The sequence below is a fragment of the Ovis aries genome, chromosome 3 (genome assembly GCF_016772045.2).
Source record: "Ovis aries strain OAR_USU_Benz2616 breed Rambouillet chromosome 3, ARS-UI_Ramb_v3.0, whole genome shotgun sequence".
NCBI lineage: Eukaryota > Metazoa > Chordata > Mammalia > Artiodactyla > Bovidae > Ovis > Ovis aries.
This window is the reverse complement of record NC_056056.1, coordinates 185,670,169-185,688,603: the sequence shown is the minus strand read 5'-3', so window position 1 is coordinate 185,688,603 and position 18,435 is coordinate 185,670,169. Positions and strand designations below refer to the sequence as shown.

Genomic DNA, 18,435 nt, shown 5'->3' with positions numbered 1-18,435 from the left:
AACCACAAGACCATTCAGGTATGACCTAAATCAAATCCCTTATGATTATACAGTGGAAGTGACAAATAGATTCAAGGGATTAGATCTGATAGACAGAGTGCCTGAAGACCTATGGACAGAGGTTCGTGACATTCTACAGGAGGCAGTGATCAAGACTATCTCCAAGAAAAAGAAATGCAAAAAGACAAAATGTTTGTCTGAGAAGGCCTCACAAATAGCTGAGGATAAAAGAGAAGCTAAAGGCAAAGGGGAAAAGGAAATATATACCCATTTGAATGCAGAGTTCCAAAGAATAGTGAGGAGAGATAAGAAAGTCTTCCTCAGCAATGAATGAAAAGAAATATAGGGAAAACAATAGAGTGGCAAAGACTAGAGATCTCTTCAAAAAAGTTGGAGATACCAAGGGAACATTTCATGCAAAGATGGGCACAATAAAGGACAGAAATGGTATGGACCTAACAGAAGCAGAAGATATTAAAAACAGGGGGCAAAAAACAACACAGCAGAACTATCAAAAATATATCTTCATGACCCAGATAACCATGATGGTGTGATCACTCACTTAAAGCCAGACATTCTGGGATGTGAAGTCAAGTGGGCCTAAGGAAGCATCACCACAAAGCTAATGCAGGTGATGGAATTCCAGCTAAAATGTTTCAAATTCTAAAAGATGATGCTGTGAGAGTGCTGCACTCAATATGTCAGCAATAATGGAAAACCCAGGAGTGGCCACAGGACTGGAAAAGGTCAATATTCATTCCAATCCAACAGAAAGGCAATGCCAAAGAATGCTCAAACTACTACACAATTGCACTCATCTCACACATTAGCAAAGTAATGCTCAAAATTCTCCAAGCTAGGCTTCAACAGTACGTGAACTGTGAAATTTCAGATGTTCAAGGTGGATTTAGAAAAGGCAGAGGAATGAGAGATCAAATTGCTAACATCTGCTGGATCATAAAAAAAGCAAGAGTTCCAGAAAAATATCTACTTCTGCTTTATTGACTATGCCAAACCCTTTCATTGTGTAGATCACAACAAACTGTGGAAAAGTCTTAAAGAGATGGGAATACCATACCACCTAACCTGCCTCCTGATAAATCTGTATGCAGGTCAAGAAGCAACAGTTAGAACTGAACATGGAACAGACTGGTTCCAAATAGGAAAAGGAGCACATCAAGGCTGTATATTGTCACCCTGCTTATTTAACTTATATGCAGAGTACATCACGCAAAATTCTGGGCTGGATGAAGCACAAGCTGGAATCAAGATTGCTGGGAGAAATATCAATAACCTCAGATATGCAGATGACACCACCCTTATGGCAGAAAGTGAAGAGGAACTAAAAAGCCTCTTAATGAAGGTGAAAGAAGAGAGTGAATAACCTGGCTTAAAACTCAACATTCAGAAAACAAAGATCATGGCATATGGTCCCACCACTTCATTTTTGAATTGAGGCGACTTTATTTTGGAGGGCTTCAAAATCACTGCAGACAGTGATTGCAGCCATGAAATTAAGACAGTTGCTCCTTGGAAGAAGAGCTATGACCAGCCTAGACAGCACGTTAAAAAACAGAGGTCCATCTAGTCAAAGCTATGGTGTTTCCAGTAGTCCTGTTTGGATGTGAGATTTGGACTATAAAGAAAGCTGAATGCTCAAGAATTGATGCTTTTGAACTGTAGCGTTGGAGAAGACTCTTGAGAGTCTCTTGAACTGAGATCCAACCAGTCCATCCTAAAGGAAATCAGCCTGAATATTCATTGGAAGGACTAATGCTGAAGCTGAAACTCCAATACTTTGGCCACCTGATGTGAAGACTGACTCCTTTGAAAAGACCCTGATGCTGGGAAAGATTGAAGGAGAGAGGAGGAGAAGGGGACAACAGAGGATGAGATGGTTGGATGGCATCACTGACTCAATGGACATGAATTTGAGTAAGCTCCAGGATTTGGTGATGGACAGGGAAGCCTGGCATGCTGCAGTCCATGGGGTGGCAAAGAGTCAGACACAACTGAGTGACTGAACTGAACTTACTGAGGAGAACAGGCAACTAGGGAATGAGGAGATTAGAAGGATGATATCAAGCAGGTGCTGTTTAACTAAGTTACTTGTCACATTCTGATATTCATTTGACTATGGAATTGATGGTTATTGCCTGATTTCATTGCCATTTTAAAATGTTGGTATCATTAACATTTGTTCAGGGCTTGCTAACCTTTTAACTTTCTCTTCTAGGTGATGAAAACCAAATAGAATTGCTACCAGGAGACAAGTTCTCCCTGTGGTCATGGCAACAAACAGAACACATTTACTCTGAAGACCAAATGAAAGTGAACTGAGAGGTGGGCTCTTGCATTCAGCTGGACCAGAGCAGAGTTGCTTTTCAAATTATCAGCTAGGTGGCTGATCTTGGGCTAGAATGGGACAGGGAGGAAGGGATGGAAGGAGGGAGAGACAGAAGGATGGAGGCGGGAAAGAATGGAGGGAGGAAAGGATGGATGGAAGGAGGGAAGGATAGAGTAGGGGATGGATGGAGGGAGGGAAGGATGAAGAGGGGGAGGATGGAGGGAGGGGAGGATGGAAGGAGGGGAGGATGGAGTGGGGGAAGGATGGAGGGAGGGAAGGATGGAGGGAGGGAGGGAACACTGCAGCTCTGGGTCCTGGCCTTTAACAAATTTGGTTCTTCTACTAAACTATTTCCTGGTAGTTCAGGCAGTAAAGCATCTGCCTACAATGTGGGAGATCTGGGTTCGATCCCTGGGTCAGGAAGATCCCCTTGAGAAGGAAATGGCAACCCACTCCAGTACTCTTGCCTGGAAAATCCCATGGAATGAGGAGTCTGGTATGCTACAGTCCATGGGGTCGCAAAGAGTTGGACATGACTGAGCAACTTCACTTTCACTAAACTTCTTATTCTTGTAAGTTGTGTTTCCTTATGCCTCTTTATTCTTCAGAGGCTAACCACTGTGCCATTTTCTTAAGCAGATGCTGCCCCCTTTTATGACAAACCTTCTGGATCCCTTAGAACTGAGATCCTTAGACCCCTCCTCAGTGAGAACACAGCCCTTTGACCTTACGTGAACTTCACCTTTTAAAAAATTTTATTTAATTGGAGGATAATTGCTTTACAATATTGTGATGGTTTTTGCATATATCAGCATGAATCAGTCATAGGCACACATGTGTCCCCTCCCTACTGAACCCCCCTCCCAGCTCCCTTCTACCCCATCCCTCCAGGTTAAGCCTGTTATACAGTGAAGTAGGTCAGAAAAAGACAAATTTTGCATATTAATACATGTATATGGAATCTAGAAAGATGGTACCTGTGATCCTATGTGCAAGGCAGTAAAGGAGATAGATTTTTGGACTCAGTGGGAGGAGGAGAGGATGGGATGACTTGAGAGAACAGCACTGAAACATATATACTACCATAAGTAAAATAGCCAGTAGAGTTAGAACTTCACCTTTTATCACAACTGTTCATTTACTTCTTTGTCTTCCCAAATATTTGAAGACAGTTTGGCATCTCCAGACCCATATTTATTTTCCTAATCTAGATTTTAGTGCCACAGAGCAAAAACAACTCTTCAAAGCCTGCCTTATGTTTCCACTCTTGTGAAGTAAAATTAACAAGGGTGAATGGGAGAAGCAGAAGAGGAGTGATTTGTTTTTAGTGCTCTTCACTAGTTTAGAAAAAAAATGTTAACTGGATAAATTAAAAAAGAATCTTGTTCTTAACCAGTAGACATAATTTTTGGTTTTCTTTGTTCACCGGGTCAATCTATTGTACTTTGTTTTTATTGGACTGTTTTGATTTCACTTATAGGTGTATATGTATATGTGTATATTCCATTATTTTAATTATTATTTGCCTGATTTTGTAACTGCCATTTTCTGAGGTTCATCTTTGGTTTCTCATTTTTGGGTATCTGTTTTAATCTCACTTAATGCCATAACAAACCACTTGTGGAATCTTTGTTCCTGACCAAAGATCAAGCCCTGAGCCTTTGGAGTGGGAGCGCTGCCTCCAAGACCCTAGACTACCAGAGAGCTAACCCTGAGGACTATCAAATAGTGAGAACTCCCACAAAGGAAACCATTTGAATACAAGACCCAGCATCACCCAACCAACAGTAGCACCCTGTGCTAAACAACAAACAAAACAAAAATACAAACCCAACCATCAACAGACAGGATTACCACCTCAGTCAGCCTTGCCCATCAGAGGAAAAACAAACTTACTCAGCACAAATCTCACCCTATCAAAAACCTTGAAAACAGATTGGAGAAAATGCAAAAATCAGTTAACAAAGACCTAGAAGAATTAAAGAATAAACATACAGAGACAAACAATACAATTACTGAGATTAAAAATACACTAGAAGGAATCAATAGAATATCTGAAGCTGTAGCATACCTCTGGGAGGATATCAAACACACCAATATTTGAATTATAGAGGTCCCATAAGAAGAAGAGAAAAAGAAAAGGTATGAGAAAATTTTTGAAGAGATTATAGTTGAAAATTTCCCCAACATGGAACAAGAAATAATCAAGTTCAAGAGGTGCAAAGAGTCCCATACAGGATAAACTTGAGGAGAAACACACCAAGACACATATTAATTAAACTAACAAAGACTAAACACAAAGAAAGAATATTAAAAGCAGCAAGGGAAAAGCAACAAGTAACATACAAGGGAAACCCCATACGTTTAACAGCTGCTATTTCAGCAGAAATTCTGCAGGCCAGAGGGGAATGGCAGGATATATTTAAAGAAGAAAGGGAAAAATCTAAAATCAAGATTACTGTACCCAGCAAGGATCTCATTCAAAATTGATGGAGAAATCAAAAGCTTTTTGGTCAAGCAGAAGTTAAGAGAATTCAGTACCACCAAACCAGCTTTACAACAAATCTTAAAGGGACTTATATAGTCAAGAAATACAAAAGAAGAAAAAGATCTACAAAATCAATCCCAAACAATTAAGAAAATGGCAATAGAAATTGCAAGAAATGGCAATGAATATCAATAATTACTTTAAATGTGAACAGATTAAATGCTCCAACCAAAAGACAGACTGGCTAAATGGATACAAAAATAAGACCCATCTATATGCTGTCTACAAGAAACCCACTTCAGACTCCAAGACACATATAGACTGAAAGTGAGAGAATGGAAAAATATATCCCATGCAAATGGGAAGCAAAAGAAAGCTAGAGTAACAACCCCCATATCAGACAAAATAGACCTTAAAATAAAGAAGATTATAAGAGATAAGGAAGGACACTACATAGTGATCAATGGATCAATCCAAGAGGAAGACATAACAATTGCAAGTATCTATTCACCCAACATAGGAGAACCTCAATACATAAGACAAACACTAACAGACATAAAAGGAGAAATTGACAGTAACACAGTACTAGCAGGAGACTTTAACACCCTACTCACACCAATGGACATCATCAAAACAAAAATTGATAAGGAGACACAAATCTTAAATGATGCATTAGATGAGGTGGATCTCATTGATGTCTTCAGGACATTCCATCCAAATGTAGAAGAACACAGCATCTTCTTAAGTGCACATAGGACATTCTCCAGGATAGACCAGATCTTGGATCACAAATCAAACCTCAGTAAAATTAAGAAAACAGAAATCATATCAGGCATCTTCTTTGACCACAGTGCTATGAGGCTATATATCAATTACAAGATAAAAACTGTAATAAACACAAACATATGAAGATTAAACAATATGTTTCTAAATAACCAACAGATTACTGAAGAAATCAAAAAAGAAATAAAAAAAATCTAGAAACAAATGACAATGAAAACACAACAACTCAAAACCTATGGGATGAAGCAAAAGCAGTTCTAAGAGGGAAGCTGATTGCAATACAATCCTACCTCAAGAAACAAAAACATCGAATAGACAACCTAACTTCATATCTAAAACAACTGGAAAAAGAAGAACAAAAAAACCCCAAAGTTTGTAGAAAGAAAGAAAGAAATCATAAAGATCCACAGAAATAAATGAAAAAGAAATGAAAGAAATAATAGTAAAGATTAACAAAACTAAAAGCTGGTTCTTTGAGAAGATAAAATTAACACACCTTTAGCCAGATTTATCAAGAAAAAAAGAAGAATCAAATAAAAAAAATTAAAAGAAAATTTAAAAAAATAGAAGTGAAAAAGGAGAGGTTACAACAGACAATGCATAAATACAAAAGATTATGAGACTATTATGAACAACTATATGGCAATAAAATGGATAACCTGGAAGAAATGGACAGATTCTTAGAAAAGTTCAATCTTCCAAGACTGAATCAGGAAGAAATAGAAACTATGAACAAACCAATTACAAGCACTGAAACTGAAGCCGTGATCAAAAATCTCCCAAAAAACAAAGGCTCAGGACCAAATGGCTTCACAGGAGAATTCTATCAAACATTTCGAGCAGAGCTAATGCCTACCTTTCTAAAACTCTTTCAAAAAATTTCAGAGGAAGGAACATTTCCAAACTCATTCTATGAGGCCCCCATCACTCTGATACCAAAACCAGACAAAGGCAACACAAAAAAAGAAAACTATAGGCCAATATCACCGATGAACATAGATACAAAAATCCTCAACAAAATTTTAGCAAACAGAATTCAGCAACACATCCAAAAGTTCATACATCATGATCAAGTTGGGTTTATTCCAGGGATGCAAGGATTCTTCAATATATGCAAATCAATCAATGTGATACACCATATTAACAAATTGAAAGATAAAAACCATATGATAATCTCAATAGATGCAGAAGAAGCCTTTGACAAAATTCAGCACCCATTTATGACTAAAACTCTTCAAAAAATGGGCATAGAAGGAACCAACTTTTAACATAGTAAAGGCCATATATGATAAGCCCACAGCAAACATTATTTATTCTTAATGGTGAAAAAGTGAAAGCATTCCCTCTGAGATTAGGAACAAGACAAGGGTGTTCACTTTCACCACTATTATTCAACATAGTTCTGAAAGTCCTAGCTACAGCAATCAGAGAAGAAAAAGAAAGAAAAGAATCCAGATTGAAAAAGAAGATGTAAAGCTCTCACCATTTGAAGATGACATTATACCGTACATAGAAAACCCTAAGCATAGTATCAGAAAATTGCTAGAGTTAATCAGTGAATTTAGCAAAGCTACAGGATACAAAATCAATAGACAGAAATCACTTGCATTTCTATATACTAACTGAAAAATCAGAAAGAGAAATTAAGGAATCAATCCCATTCCCCTTTGCAACAAAAAGAATTAAATATCTAGGAATAAACTATGTAAGGAGACAAAAGAACTGTATACAGAAAATTATAAGACACTAATGAAAGAAATCAAAGAACAACATAAACAGATAGAGAGATATTCCACATTCCTGGGTGGGAAGAATCAATATTGTGAAAATGACTATACTACCAAAAGCAATCTACAGATGCAATCCCTATCAAATTATCAATGGCATTTTTCACAGAACTAGAACAAAAATTTCACAATTCATATGGAAATACAAAAGACCCCAAATAATCAAACCAGTCTTGAGAAAGACTGGAGCTGGAGGAATGGAGCTGGAGGAATCGATCTCCTGACTTCAGAGTATACTACAAAGATACAGTCATCAAGACAGGATGGTACTGGCACAAAAACAGAAATATAGGGCAATGGAACAAGATAGAAACCCCAGGAAAAAACTCATACACTTATGGGCATCTTATTTTTGACAAAGGAGCCAAGAATATACAATGGGGAAAAGACAGCCTGTTCAATAAATGGTTCTGGGAAAACTGGACAGCTACATGTAAAAGAATGAAAATAGAGCACTTCCTAACACCATACACAAACTCAAAATGGATTAAAGACCTAAATGTAAGACCAGAAACTATAAAACTCTTGGAGGAAAACATAGGCAAAACACTTGATGACATAAATCAAAGCAAGATCCTCTATGACCCATCTCCTAGAAGTAATGGAAATAAAAGCAAAAGTAAACAAGTGGAACCTGATTAAACTTAAAAGCTTTTGCAGAGCAAAGGAAACTATAAGCAAGGTGAAAAGACAACCCTCAGAATTGGAGAAAATAATAGCAAATGAAACAACTGACAAAGGGGGGATTAATTTCCAAAATATACAAGCAGCTCATACAACTCAATATCAGAAAAATGAACAACCCAATAAAATAGAGGGGAAAAGACCTAAACAGACATTTCTCCAAAGATTTACAGATGGCTAACAAACACATGAAAAGGTGCTCAACATCACTCATTATTAGAGAAATGGAAATCAAAACTACACTGAGAAATTGCCTCACACCAGTCAGAACATTCATCATCAAAAAGTCTACAAACCATAAATGCTGGAAAGGGTGTGGAGAAAAGAGAATGCTCTGGCACTGTTGGTGGGAATGTAAATTGATACTGCCACTATGGAAGACTTTATGGAGATTCCTTAAAAAAAACTAGGAATAAAACCACCATATGACCCAGCAATCCCAATCCTAGGCATATACCCTGAGGAAACAAAATTGAAAACCACACATGTATCCCATTATTCACTGCAGCACTATTTACAATAGCTAGAACATGGAAGCAACCTAGATGTCCATCGACAGATGAATGGATAAAGAAGCTGTGGTACATAAACACAATGGACTATTACTCAGCCATAAAAACGAATGCATTTGAGTCAGTTCTAATGAGGTGGATGAACCTTGAACCTATTATACAGAGTGAAGTAAGTCAGAAAGAGAAAGCTAAATACTGTATTCTAATGCATATATACAGAATCTAGAAAAATGGTGTTGAAGAATTTATTTACAAGGCAGCAAAGGAGAAACAGACATAGAGAATAGGCCTATGGATTTGGGGAGAGGAGAGGAGAGGAGATGTATGGAAAAAATGACATGGAAACTTATTACCATATGTAAAATAGATAGCCAATGGGAATTTGCTGTATGGCTCAGGAAATTCAAACAGGGGCTCTGTATCAACCTAGAGGGGTGGGATGGGGAGGGAAGTTCAAAAGGGAGGGGGTATATGTATACCTATGGCTGATTCATGTTGAGGTTTGACAGAAAACAGAAAATTCTGTAAAGCAATTATCCTTCAATTAAAAAATAAATAAATTTATAAAAAAGAATCTTCTAATGACACTATTCTCAAAAACTATTTTAAAATCTCATAAGTACAAAAAACATATCTCATGAAAATCTACATGACCATAAACTTGACGATCTAGTTGATGTTCAAGTTAAATTGACAGGTATCAGTGTTCGTGAAATCAGAGTTAAAAATTTACATACACTAGATTAGGAACAAAACCCAGCCATATTCTTCTTATTTTAAAGCTTATTTCTGATTATATCTGCAGCATAGAGTAACTATCCTTGAAATAGGCATGATCATTTTTTTGAGTTGCAGTAGATGAGGAAGGAAGAATCCACAGAAATTACACTCACCTGTCATGGTCTGTGTGATAAAATCCATCAACACAAATACCTTGGAGAAAATGCCAGGTGTTGCCTTTCTCTGCTTATTTCTGAAAGGATTCCAAACTTTAGTACAACGAGCTGCCCAGGAAGTTATCCCAGCAAGAACCCAGGCTCCATCATCTCTTCTACAAACAAGTGGGCCTCCAGTGTCCCTCTTTTATGGTAGAGAAAGAGGAAATTTTAAAACAGTTACAAGTTAAAATATTTTATCAGGTGCAAAAAGATTAGCCCTCATCTCAGAGAGAGAAGTAGTAGAAGCATAAGAACTCAGTGGTCGTTATTCATCAACATTCTGTGTTCATCATTTTGTTTCTTCATCATTGGTTTCAAAGGACTATCTTATTCAGAGGTAAACTCCTTCCACTCCATGCAATCTTGTCAAGCTAACCCTTAATTTCTCTCTTCCTCTTAGTCTTCTGGGAACAATTCAAAATCAATGGAAGGAGGAGGGGAGTTCACAGATAAATGCTTAGATAGTTCACAGGTAATGCTTCCACTACAGCATTCTAGGAAAGACTGGATCACATTCCAAGCCCACAATACCAGTGAATAGAGCCCCCAAGTTCACGCAATGGATCAAGGCTTTTAAAACAGAATGCCTGGGAAACTTATTTTGTCCCAGGGGCTATATATAAAGCATCCATTGGCTCTCAAACTAGTGGATAAAGGAGCCACACTTTCAGGATCTTTTAATAATTCTTCATAACAATGTGTTGCTTTGAAAACACATGCCAATTGGTATCAGATTGAATCCCCTCTAAAGGAACAGAATTGTTTGACAACTTTATCCAGAAAATACTTACCTGTGAAGGATGAGGCAGTAAGTCTACCTATATTCCAATTTAGAAAGCAGAATAATTATAAACGTCTATCTCCTTCCTACCACACTCCCTGGCCCTTATTCTGTCACCCCCTAGAAGAAAAATTAAACATTTTCCCAACAGAAAATTTTAGAGAGCTCCCCATGGCAGTTTCAAGCTGCTTGTTGGCAAAGAATAAAGACTCTCTGCCCCTCCATTTTAAGAAAAACAACTATAATTAAAACTTAAAATTCACATCTATCACAAACTGGCCTCCCTTTCCTTTCTTGTCAGAGTTGGTCCTCTTTGTGAAGTTGTTGTGTTGGCCTTGGAATGTTGTCATAGACAACATCTTTTACCCCGCAGTTACTGTAGCTATGCTATCTTGGGTCACACTCTGTGTAAATATTGCATTCCTCACTAAAGCTTGAGAAAAGTTAAAATGTTTAACAAAAGGTAGAATGAAAAATAATCACAGCTAGCCTAATTCATTTGCCAAAGTGGTCATCTTGTTTGATTTCGTTAGATTGGAAATGTTGAAATCATCTTCCTTGCCTGACCTCTTCACTCCCCCACAAAGAGGTACAGGGGTAAGGATGCACATGGGACAGAAAAGAATTCTCTCAGCTCTGGTCAAGGAAAGTTTTTCAGTAGAAATCAGATGGAAAGATGAGGGAAAAGCGAAATCTTAAAGAAGTAATCCCTCAAAAGCAACCCAGAAGCCACTCTCATCCACAAGATAGTGGGTGAATAACTGGACTGGTTTATGTTAGGAGGACTAGTGTGCTGCAGTCCATAGGGTCACAAAGAGTTGGACATGACTGGGCAACTGAACAACAACAACAATGCTTATTACCTGGCAGGCATCCTTTTCCCCATGAGGAAAACTGGCACACAACATGTCCCTTCCCAGGGGAGGAAGGTTCATGCCCCTGAGCATTGCACCACATGTTCTGTCATCCATAATGGGAACTACGGCTTCTTGTAGGATATTTGAATATTCTGATGCTGTGGAGAACGGACTGGTAAGTTGGTCAACAATTGTCCCCACTTAAAGAAACCAATAAGAAGCTTACAAGTTTAGAATTGGTAGATGTTTAACCAAAATGTAGAAGTAATTTTTTTTTATAGCTCTGAATAATATTTTTCCCTAAAATCTCACACTAGTGACAAAGGGCTTTTTTAAATCAGATTTTTAATGTAACATAGGCAATTGTAGCTTCTCTGAATATATGTTTAAATGTTACCTCAAGAGGAAAACTTTAGTTAGTAAAAGCAATATTTTGTAATGTTCTTTGCTTTTTAAAAATCACAATACCAAAGATAAGGAAGCGGAACTATTGTTACTTTACTGTATTCTTCTTCGTCTATTATATTTACTTCCTGTTCCTGACCCTAATACACCTAACCAAAATGGCAGCAGGAGGAATTTTATGTAAAGCCTTAAGTATAGCCTTTTTTTGGTGAAGACAACCAGAAGTCTTCCCTGAGTTAGAACTCAGACAGGATAAAAAAAGGATAAATGTATTATTTAAGACCAAAAAATTTCTGATTCCAATGGGCATGTAAAGGAGCCCAGAAGAAATATTACATTCTTTTGATGTCTCTTACTCTCTGAAATCTTGCCCCATCCACTGGCCATGCAAAGAATCCCTTCTTCAAATTTATCACCTCTATGGGGAATACAGATTGGCTGAACAGTAGTTCCTGAAAACAACAACAATAATAAAAAATCATAAGAGTCACAGACAAGTGATCCTAAATATATTTGGAAACTGACATCTGGTTGATGTCATAGCTTCCACACTTTCTTCCTAAATGTAATTAATGATATTTTAAAGATTTTTTCTCTCTCAAAAGAACTATCCCATATTCATAGAAATTTAGAAAGTGCTAAGGAAAACAACTCATTGTTAAAAGTACCAAAATGACCTTCCCCAACTACCAACATTTTAGGATGCACCCTTGTTCTTAAGGGGCTTCCCTCATAGCTCAGTTGGTAAAGGACCCACTTTCAATGAGGGAAACCCCAATTCGATTCTTAGGTCAGGAAGATCCTCTGGAGAAGAGATAGGCTACTCACTCCAGTATTCTTGAGCTTCCTAGTGGCTCAGCTGGCAAAGAATCCACCTGCAATGTGGGAGACCTGGGTTCGATCCCTGGGTTGGGAAGATCCCCTGGAGAAGGGAAAGGCTACCCACTCCAATATTCTGGCCTGGAGAATTTCATGGACTGTATAGTCCATGGGGTTGCAAAGAGTCAGACACAACTGAGCAACTTTCACTTCACTTCACTTGCTCTTAAGGGATAGCTTTTCACTCAAGTAATTGAGCACTGTTATGTGGCAAGAGGTCTTCTAGCCCTCAGTAAATGACCAGGAAAAATCCCTGCCCTTACAGAATGTAGATCTGAGCATGAATGAGTGTGAGTGTTAGTGAGAGAGAAAGAGAGGGTGAGTTTGGGGTGAAATAGAAGCAATAAATCTAATAATTTAGCTATTATGTAATATGTGCTCTGATTTTTCAAAAAAAAATCAGGAAAGCATAAGAAAGATGAGAAGTCTGGGGATTAGGGAATATGGCAAGGGTGATGTAATTTGTAAAATGGCAGTCATGCCAAGTTCCATTGAGCAGAGCCTTGAAGGAGCTGAGGGAAGAAATCAGGCAGTCATCTCTGTGGAAAGTATCTGAAGAAGAAAAAAACAAAATGGAAATTTCCTGCAGTGGAATCATGTCATATATGTCTTAGGAACAGTGAGGATTCCAGGATGTCTGGAGCAGACTAAACAAAAGAAATTCTAGTAAAAAATGAACAAAAAAAGAGGTTGGCTACAGGGTTAGGATGATGGGTGATGTCAGCTAAGAAGCTAAGAACACTGATTTGCATCTGAGTGTAATGGAGAACCACTGAAGTGTTTTGAGCAGAGTAATATAATCTGATTTACATTTCAAAAGTATTATTCTGGCTGCTAGATTAATTATAAAAACTAGGGATGCAAGAGAGGAAGTTAGAGATGATTCAAGAGACCATCCAAATTAACCCAGGCAAGAAATGATGCGAGCCTGGAGCAGGATGTAGGAGAGGAGAGGGTGAGACAAGCAATATAATTTTTCCGATGGATTCGATATAGAGTGTGAGAGAAAGAAGAATGAGTATGGTCAATGTCTCTATTTAATTCAACTATTGTTACCAATTCCAACTATGTTCATATATTTAAGTTTTATTGACTCCATTTCAAGTCTTCCTTTTCAGTTAATAGTTTCTTGTTCATTGGTCATTTTTGATAGACTTTTACTTATTTAAACTTAAAACTTACTTTGTAGCATGTATATCATTTTAACATCTGTAATCTTGGAATGTCTGATTCTGGTTGTTACTTTGGACTCTGGTGGCAACTTCCTCTGCCTGCTTTTAATTGTGTGTGCTCTCAATCATTAAAGCTCTATGGGAGTACATTCAAGCTGAGATTTAAGGTTCATGTCTTCAAAGAGAATTTACTACCTTTGCTTCTGCCAGAAACCCAATTACTCACCTGGAACAACTTCAAAATCTTGGCTTAGAGTTTTGGGGACGGGTAATGTGAATGCCAGCTTCAAACCTGAATGAAGGCTAGCTCAGGAAAATAGATATTTCTGAGAGCCCTCCATTCAGGGCCAAGGTTCAAGCAGGTGAATTTTCCTTATTCCCTCACTTTAGGTGGCATATTTTCCTGTCTCTTTCCCTCTATCTTGTAAAGCATCACCTTTCAAGAAGTCCCAGGTTATATACATGGAAGGTTCCAATCAGACTCTCTGCTCCCACATCCTACTCCCACGCAGGCTCCTTGCATGGAAAGTTAAGGTTATAGGCTCTTAAAGATCATTTAAATGCTTCAACAGCAGTCACTTGACTTCAGTGTCTGGCTAACTCCTTTGAATTTGTTCTCTTTCATTGTTTTTGGTCACTGAACACTTCCCTTTCCTGTATTTTTTTAAGTAGGCTTTTAATATTTTGTCTAGAATGCTTAGATTGTCTGTACTCAGAATGGAGTCAAATATCTTGTCCATGATAATGACAGAAAGGAGAAATCTGAGGACATTTTCAAATGTGCCATACTCCTTAGTTAGAGATGAGTACAGGTAGATGGTCTAGAATATTGCCCAGCCAAGACACTGGAGTACTTAAAATGCTGATTAAGCATACATAAGTTGTGGCTGGTACTTATAGCCTGTGCAGTACTTTTTATATGTTATAGATTAAACAAAATTATTTTTAAGGAATACAATTTAGCTATTCTAATATTACTAGATATATATACACACAGAAATTAAACTTAACTGGTAAAAATCAATAAATATAGCTTTTTCCATTACATCTTTTGTATTCTAACTCTCCCTACTTACCAAACTTGACTTTGAGTTTTAGATATAGCAGTGCAATATTAAAACTCATATATCCAAGTCTGTTGTATTCAGGATGGATAATAATTTTTGAGACAGGACTATTCTGTTCCTCCTTATCCTTCTGAAAGAGGTTGTACTCCCCAGCAGTCACTGTCAGACTCTTAATTTGCTTCCTAAAACCAAACAGAAATCTTTCAGTAAGTATAATCCTTTCCTCCAGGAAAGGCTGTCTTGATTTCATGTAATTAACATGATTAATGTATCTTTCGAGATTTCCAAATCATAAAAGAAGATGTACTTTTATTAGTGATTATTACTATTGTTATAATTTCTATAAATTATAGCTATCTACAAAAAGTCATGGTTTTCAATCATGGAGTGTTTACATTCTGTGAACTCTTTCTCCTATTGTCACTCATCTTTCTGCATAAAATATTCAGGTATCTTTTGTACATAAACCAGTCTCTCTCTATATATATATGCTCTACCATTTTAAACAAGATATAAAAGCCCTACTGTCCTTCTTTTTCTCTTATTAGCACACTCTTTTAATAGTATTTTTCCCTCCTGATTACTGAAAAGTAGATTATTAAAACATTGGCTCATCCATTTAACATTTGATGCTAATACTTTATTAGAATCAGTAACCATCAACCCACCCTCCACTAACTCTACAAATCACAGATTATATGTGGAATCTTTGAGGTATTTGATTAGTAGAGTAGAAAGCACAAGAAATCTTGGGCTACACACAAGCGTCTGGGAATCAGGAAAGTCAGTCAGTAGGTGGACCAGATGGAAAAAATGAAGAAAGGGACTAAGGTTGAACCTTGTACAGCATTTAGGGCATCGACTCTCCCAGTCCAATTGCCATGGATCAAGGTCTGATAAGTAATGGAAATCCAAAACTTACTCATTGAGGCTAATCAGGCAATGTACTGCTGTAACAACCAGATCATCTTGAATCAAACTTCCTCCACAGAAGTGGTGTCCACCTAATTTCAGGGAGACCTGCCCAAGAAAAAAGTCAGGAACACAACTAATATACATCTCCACATAGATGTCACCTCCTTCAAAAACATTTGAAATCAACTCTTCTAATATGATGTCACATTAAGATACTGATACATTCAATAAATTGGTTAGTAAGAGATTTCTTACGAAGCAAACTTTTTGACAGTGAGGTCAAGTGGGGGTCCATAGTAAAATTACCTGTTAAGCTGGAGTTATGGTATCTAAAAATAGAGAACTAATTCACCATTACCTCATTAAGAAATCAATGTCTTTATCACACTCACCTGCCATGGGTGTCCACCAACTGTTGCATTTCTCCAACTACTAATTCTAGAGAAGAACCCAGATTCCAAGACAGTTTCTATACTTTTCAAACCAACTGCACGAATTCCGTACTTCAGTCCTGTGTGGGAGAGCAACTGTGTGACACACACACACACACACACACCCGTGCAGATGTTCACTCAGCTGGAGGCTACCCCCTTTTCTCAAAATATCCCCGACCTGAGACTGTCCCACTCAAACCTCATTGACTAGCACTTGCCTGGTGACTCTCCCTGCCCTTTGCAGCCTGAGCTGCCTCAACAAAACTAGACCTGGTCACTGAGTGAGGCCCCTCTCCCTCTAGTGAGGGATTCGGGGCTTTCCCTGGGAGGATTGCTGCTGCTGCTGCTAAGTCGCCTCAGTTGTGTCCGACTCTGTGCGACCCCACAGAGGGCAGCCCACCAGGCTCCCCCATCCCTGGGATTCTCCAGGTAAGAACACTGGAGTAGGTTGCCATTTCCTTCTCCAATGCATGAAAGTGAAAAGTGAAAGTGAAGTCGCTCAGTCGTGTCCGAATCTTCGAGACCCCAGGGACTGCAGGCCACCAGGCTCCTCTGTCCATGGGATTTTCCAGGCAAGAGTACTGGAGTGGGGAGCCATTGCCTTCTCCGGGAGGGTTAACATGGCATAATTTAGGTGGAATGAAAGATACTGGAGAACATACACTGCTCTGAAACAGAGTCACTGGATTTTAAGTTACTTCCACTTAGTTATCTTTCCTTGGAGGAGAATCTTTAGCACCAGCAAGGTTAACAGATGTGCCTAAAAACTTGAACTCCAGAATCTAAAAGATTTCAGAAGAATATTCGGCCCAGGCACTTCGTGGGCACACCTGGCCGATGTCTTTGTTGGCCTAGGGAAGAATGAAGGCACCCGGGACCTGGCTCACCTTGGCTGGGCGGGGAGTGGACCACCAGCAACATCAGCAGCAGGAGTGAAACAGCCCCGGGCAATGCCCGTATGGCTCCCGCGCGTGATGACCGGTCCATCTTCACCAGACGCAGGCGCTGCAAATCAGCGAAGAGAAGCGCTCCAGCCTCAAGGCTCTGCGCTCCCAGAAGCCCCTGCCTACATCACTCCGTCTTTCCGAGCTGGGGGGTGGGTGGCGCTTCTGCCTCGCAGCCGGGCGCACAGGTGTCCCTCCTCAGGACCAGCCTGGCCGCAGCTGCTCTTTGGCTGCCCAGGTGTCATCGCGTCCCCGCCATTCACTCCAGCAAACAGGAGCGAGGTAACCTTGCAGGCGAGCCAGAGTCAGATGCAGGAAATGCTAGGACAGATGCAGGACCAAGGGGATCAATGGCCTAGAATGCTCGGCGCAGGTGAATCTGTTGAATGTGGCCCAAGTCCCAGGGTAAAGGAAGCCGGGCACCCAAGCAGGACACAGGCAGGCTGAACCCGAAAGGAGGAAGACTCTTGAAAGTTTGAGTATTAAAGATCCCACCTAGCTTCTAAAAAGCTTGTTGAAGACCTTGACACTCCTGAGTTTTCAAAAGGACTGGATATGAACGATCAGATTTCTGCCCTACTCCTTTTCTGGGTGTCAGTGTTACCATCAGCTTCAGTGGAATAGACCAAAGCTGTAGGATCCAGCATTTAAGATTATTAAAATGAATTCACTGCATGTTACCATTTTTTCAATCAATATTATTTTCTAGTAAGTAATTTGTGACAAATTAGCTTGAGGTTGGGAGAGGAATAAAGCTAGAATTTGTAACTGATTTATAATTTGTCAAAAAATGAGGACAAAGTTAAGTGAACACTACATATATATATTAACTAACCTAGACACCCAGGCCCAATTGTCTCACTTCTGTATAAAATATAAATAAAAGCTCCTTGAGGTAGACGGGTAAACAAATTAGGGAGACAGGTGGTAGACAGAAGGACAGGAAAACAGAGATGGTCGAAGCGGAGGGAATGCAGGCACAGTGACAGGCAGGTGACAGCTGAGGGAAGACGGGGCAGAAGGTGAGCTGGGAACCTTGGGCAAAACGCTCAAAGAATGGGATTGACACCCGAACTTGAGACATACCATCTCAAACCTTTTTTATTCATGAACCTAAACGGAGTTTCTGTGATCTTTATATCTCAAGTCTTAGATCACTGAAAAGCTCTAGAGCTGCACTATTCAACAGAGTAGACATTAGCCATATGGGGTTATTCAAATTAATATTAGCTAAAATAAAAATTGAGTTCCTCAGTCACACTAGCTACACTTTAAGTGCTCACCAGCCACCTGTAGCTACTGGCTACCATATTGGACAGCACAGATACAAAACACTGTCATCATCATATAGTTCTGTTGGACTGAATTGTTTTTGAGAGTAGCATCGTTTTAAGCAAATATACCTTGGATGACAGTTTGCGTAGATGACTCCTGGGTTTTGA

At 38.9% G+C, this 18,435-nt stretch overlaps 1 protein-coding gene across 1 annotated transcript in view; it reads right to left on the bottom strand.

Moving 5' to 3' along the window:
- Positions 1 to 17,122, bottom strand: part of OVCH1 (ovochymase 1) — an 89,825-nt gene extending 72,703 nt beyond the window's left edge. Inside the window, exons 1-7 of the mRNA XM_042247329.2 lie at positions 16,937 to 17,122; positions 16,008 to 16,126; positions 15,623 to 15,720; positions 14,710 to 14,882; positions 11,939 to 12,034; positions 11,184 to 11,335; positions 9,495 to 9,681 (exon numbers count right to left, since the gene is read on the bottom strand). Of these exons, the coding sequence (XP_042103263.1) occupies positions 9,495 to 9,681; positions 11,184 to 11,335; positions 11,939 to 12,034; positions 14,710 to 14,882; positions 15,623 to 15,720; positions 16,008 to 16,126; positions 16,937 to 17,036 (925 nt within the window). The 5' untranslated portion in view covers positions 17,037 to 17,122. The remainder of the gene's footprint in view (positions 1 to 9,494; positions 9,682 to 11,183; positions 11,336 to 11,938; positions 12,035 to 14,709; positions 14,883 to 15,622; positions 15,721 to 16,007; positions 16,127 to 16,936) is intronic.
- Positions 17,123 to 18,435: the final 1,313 nt, after the last annotated feature.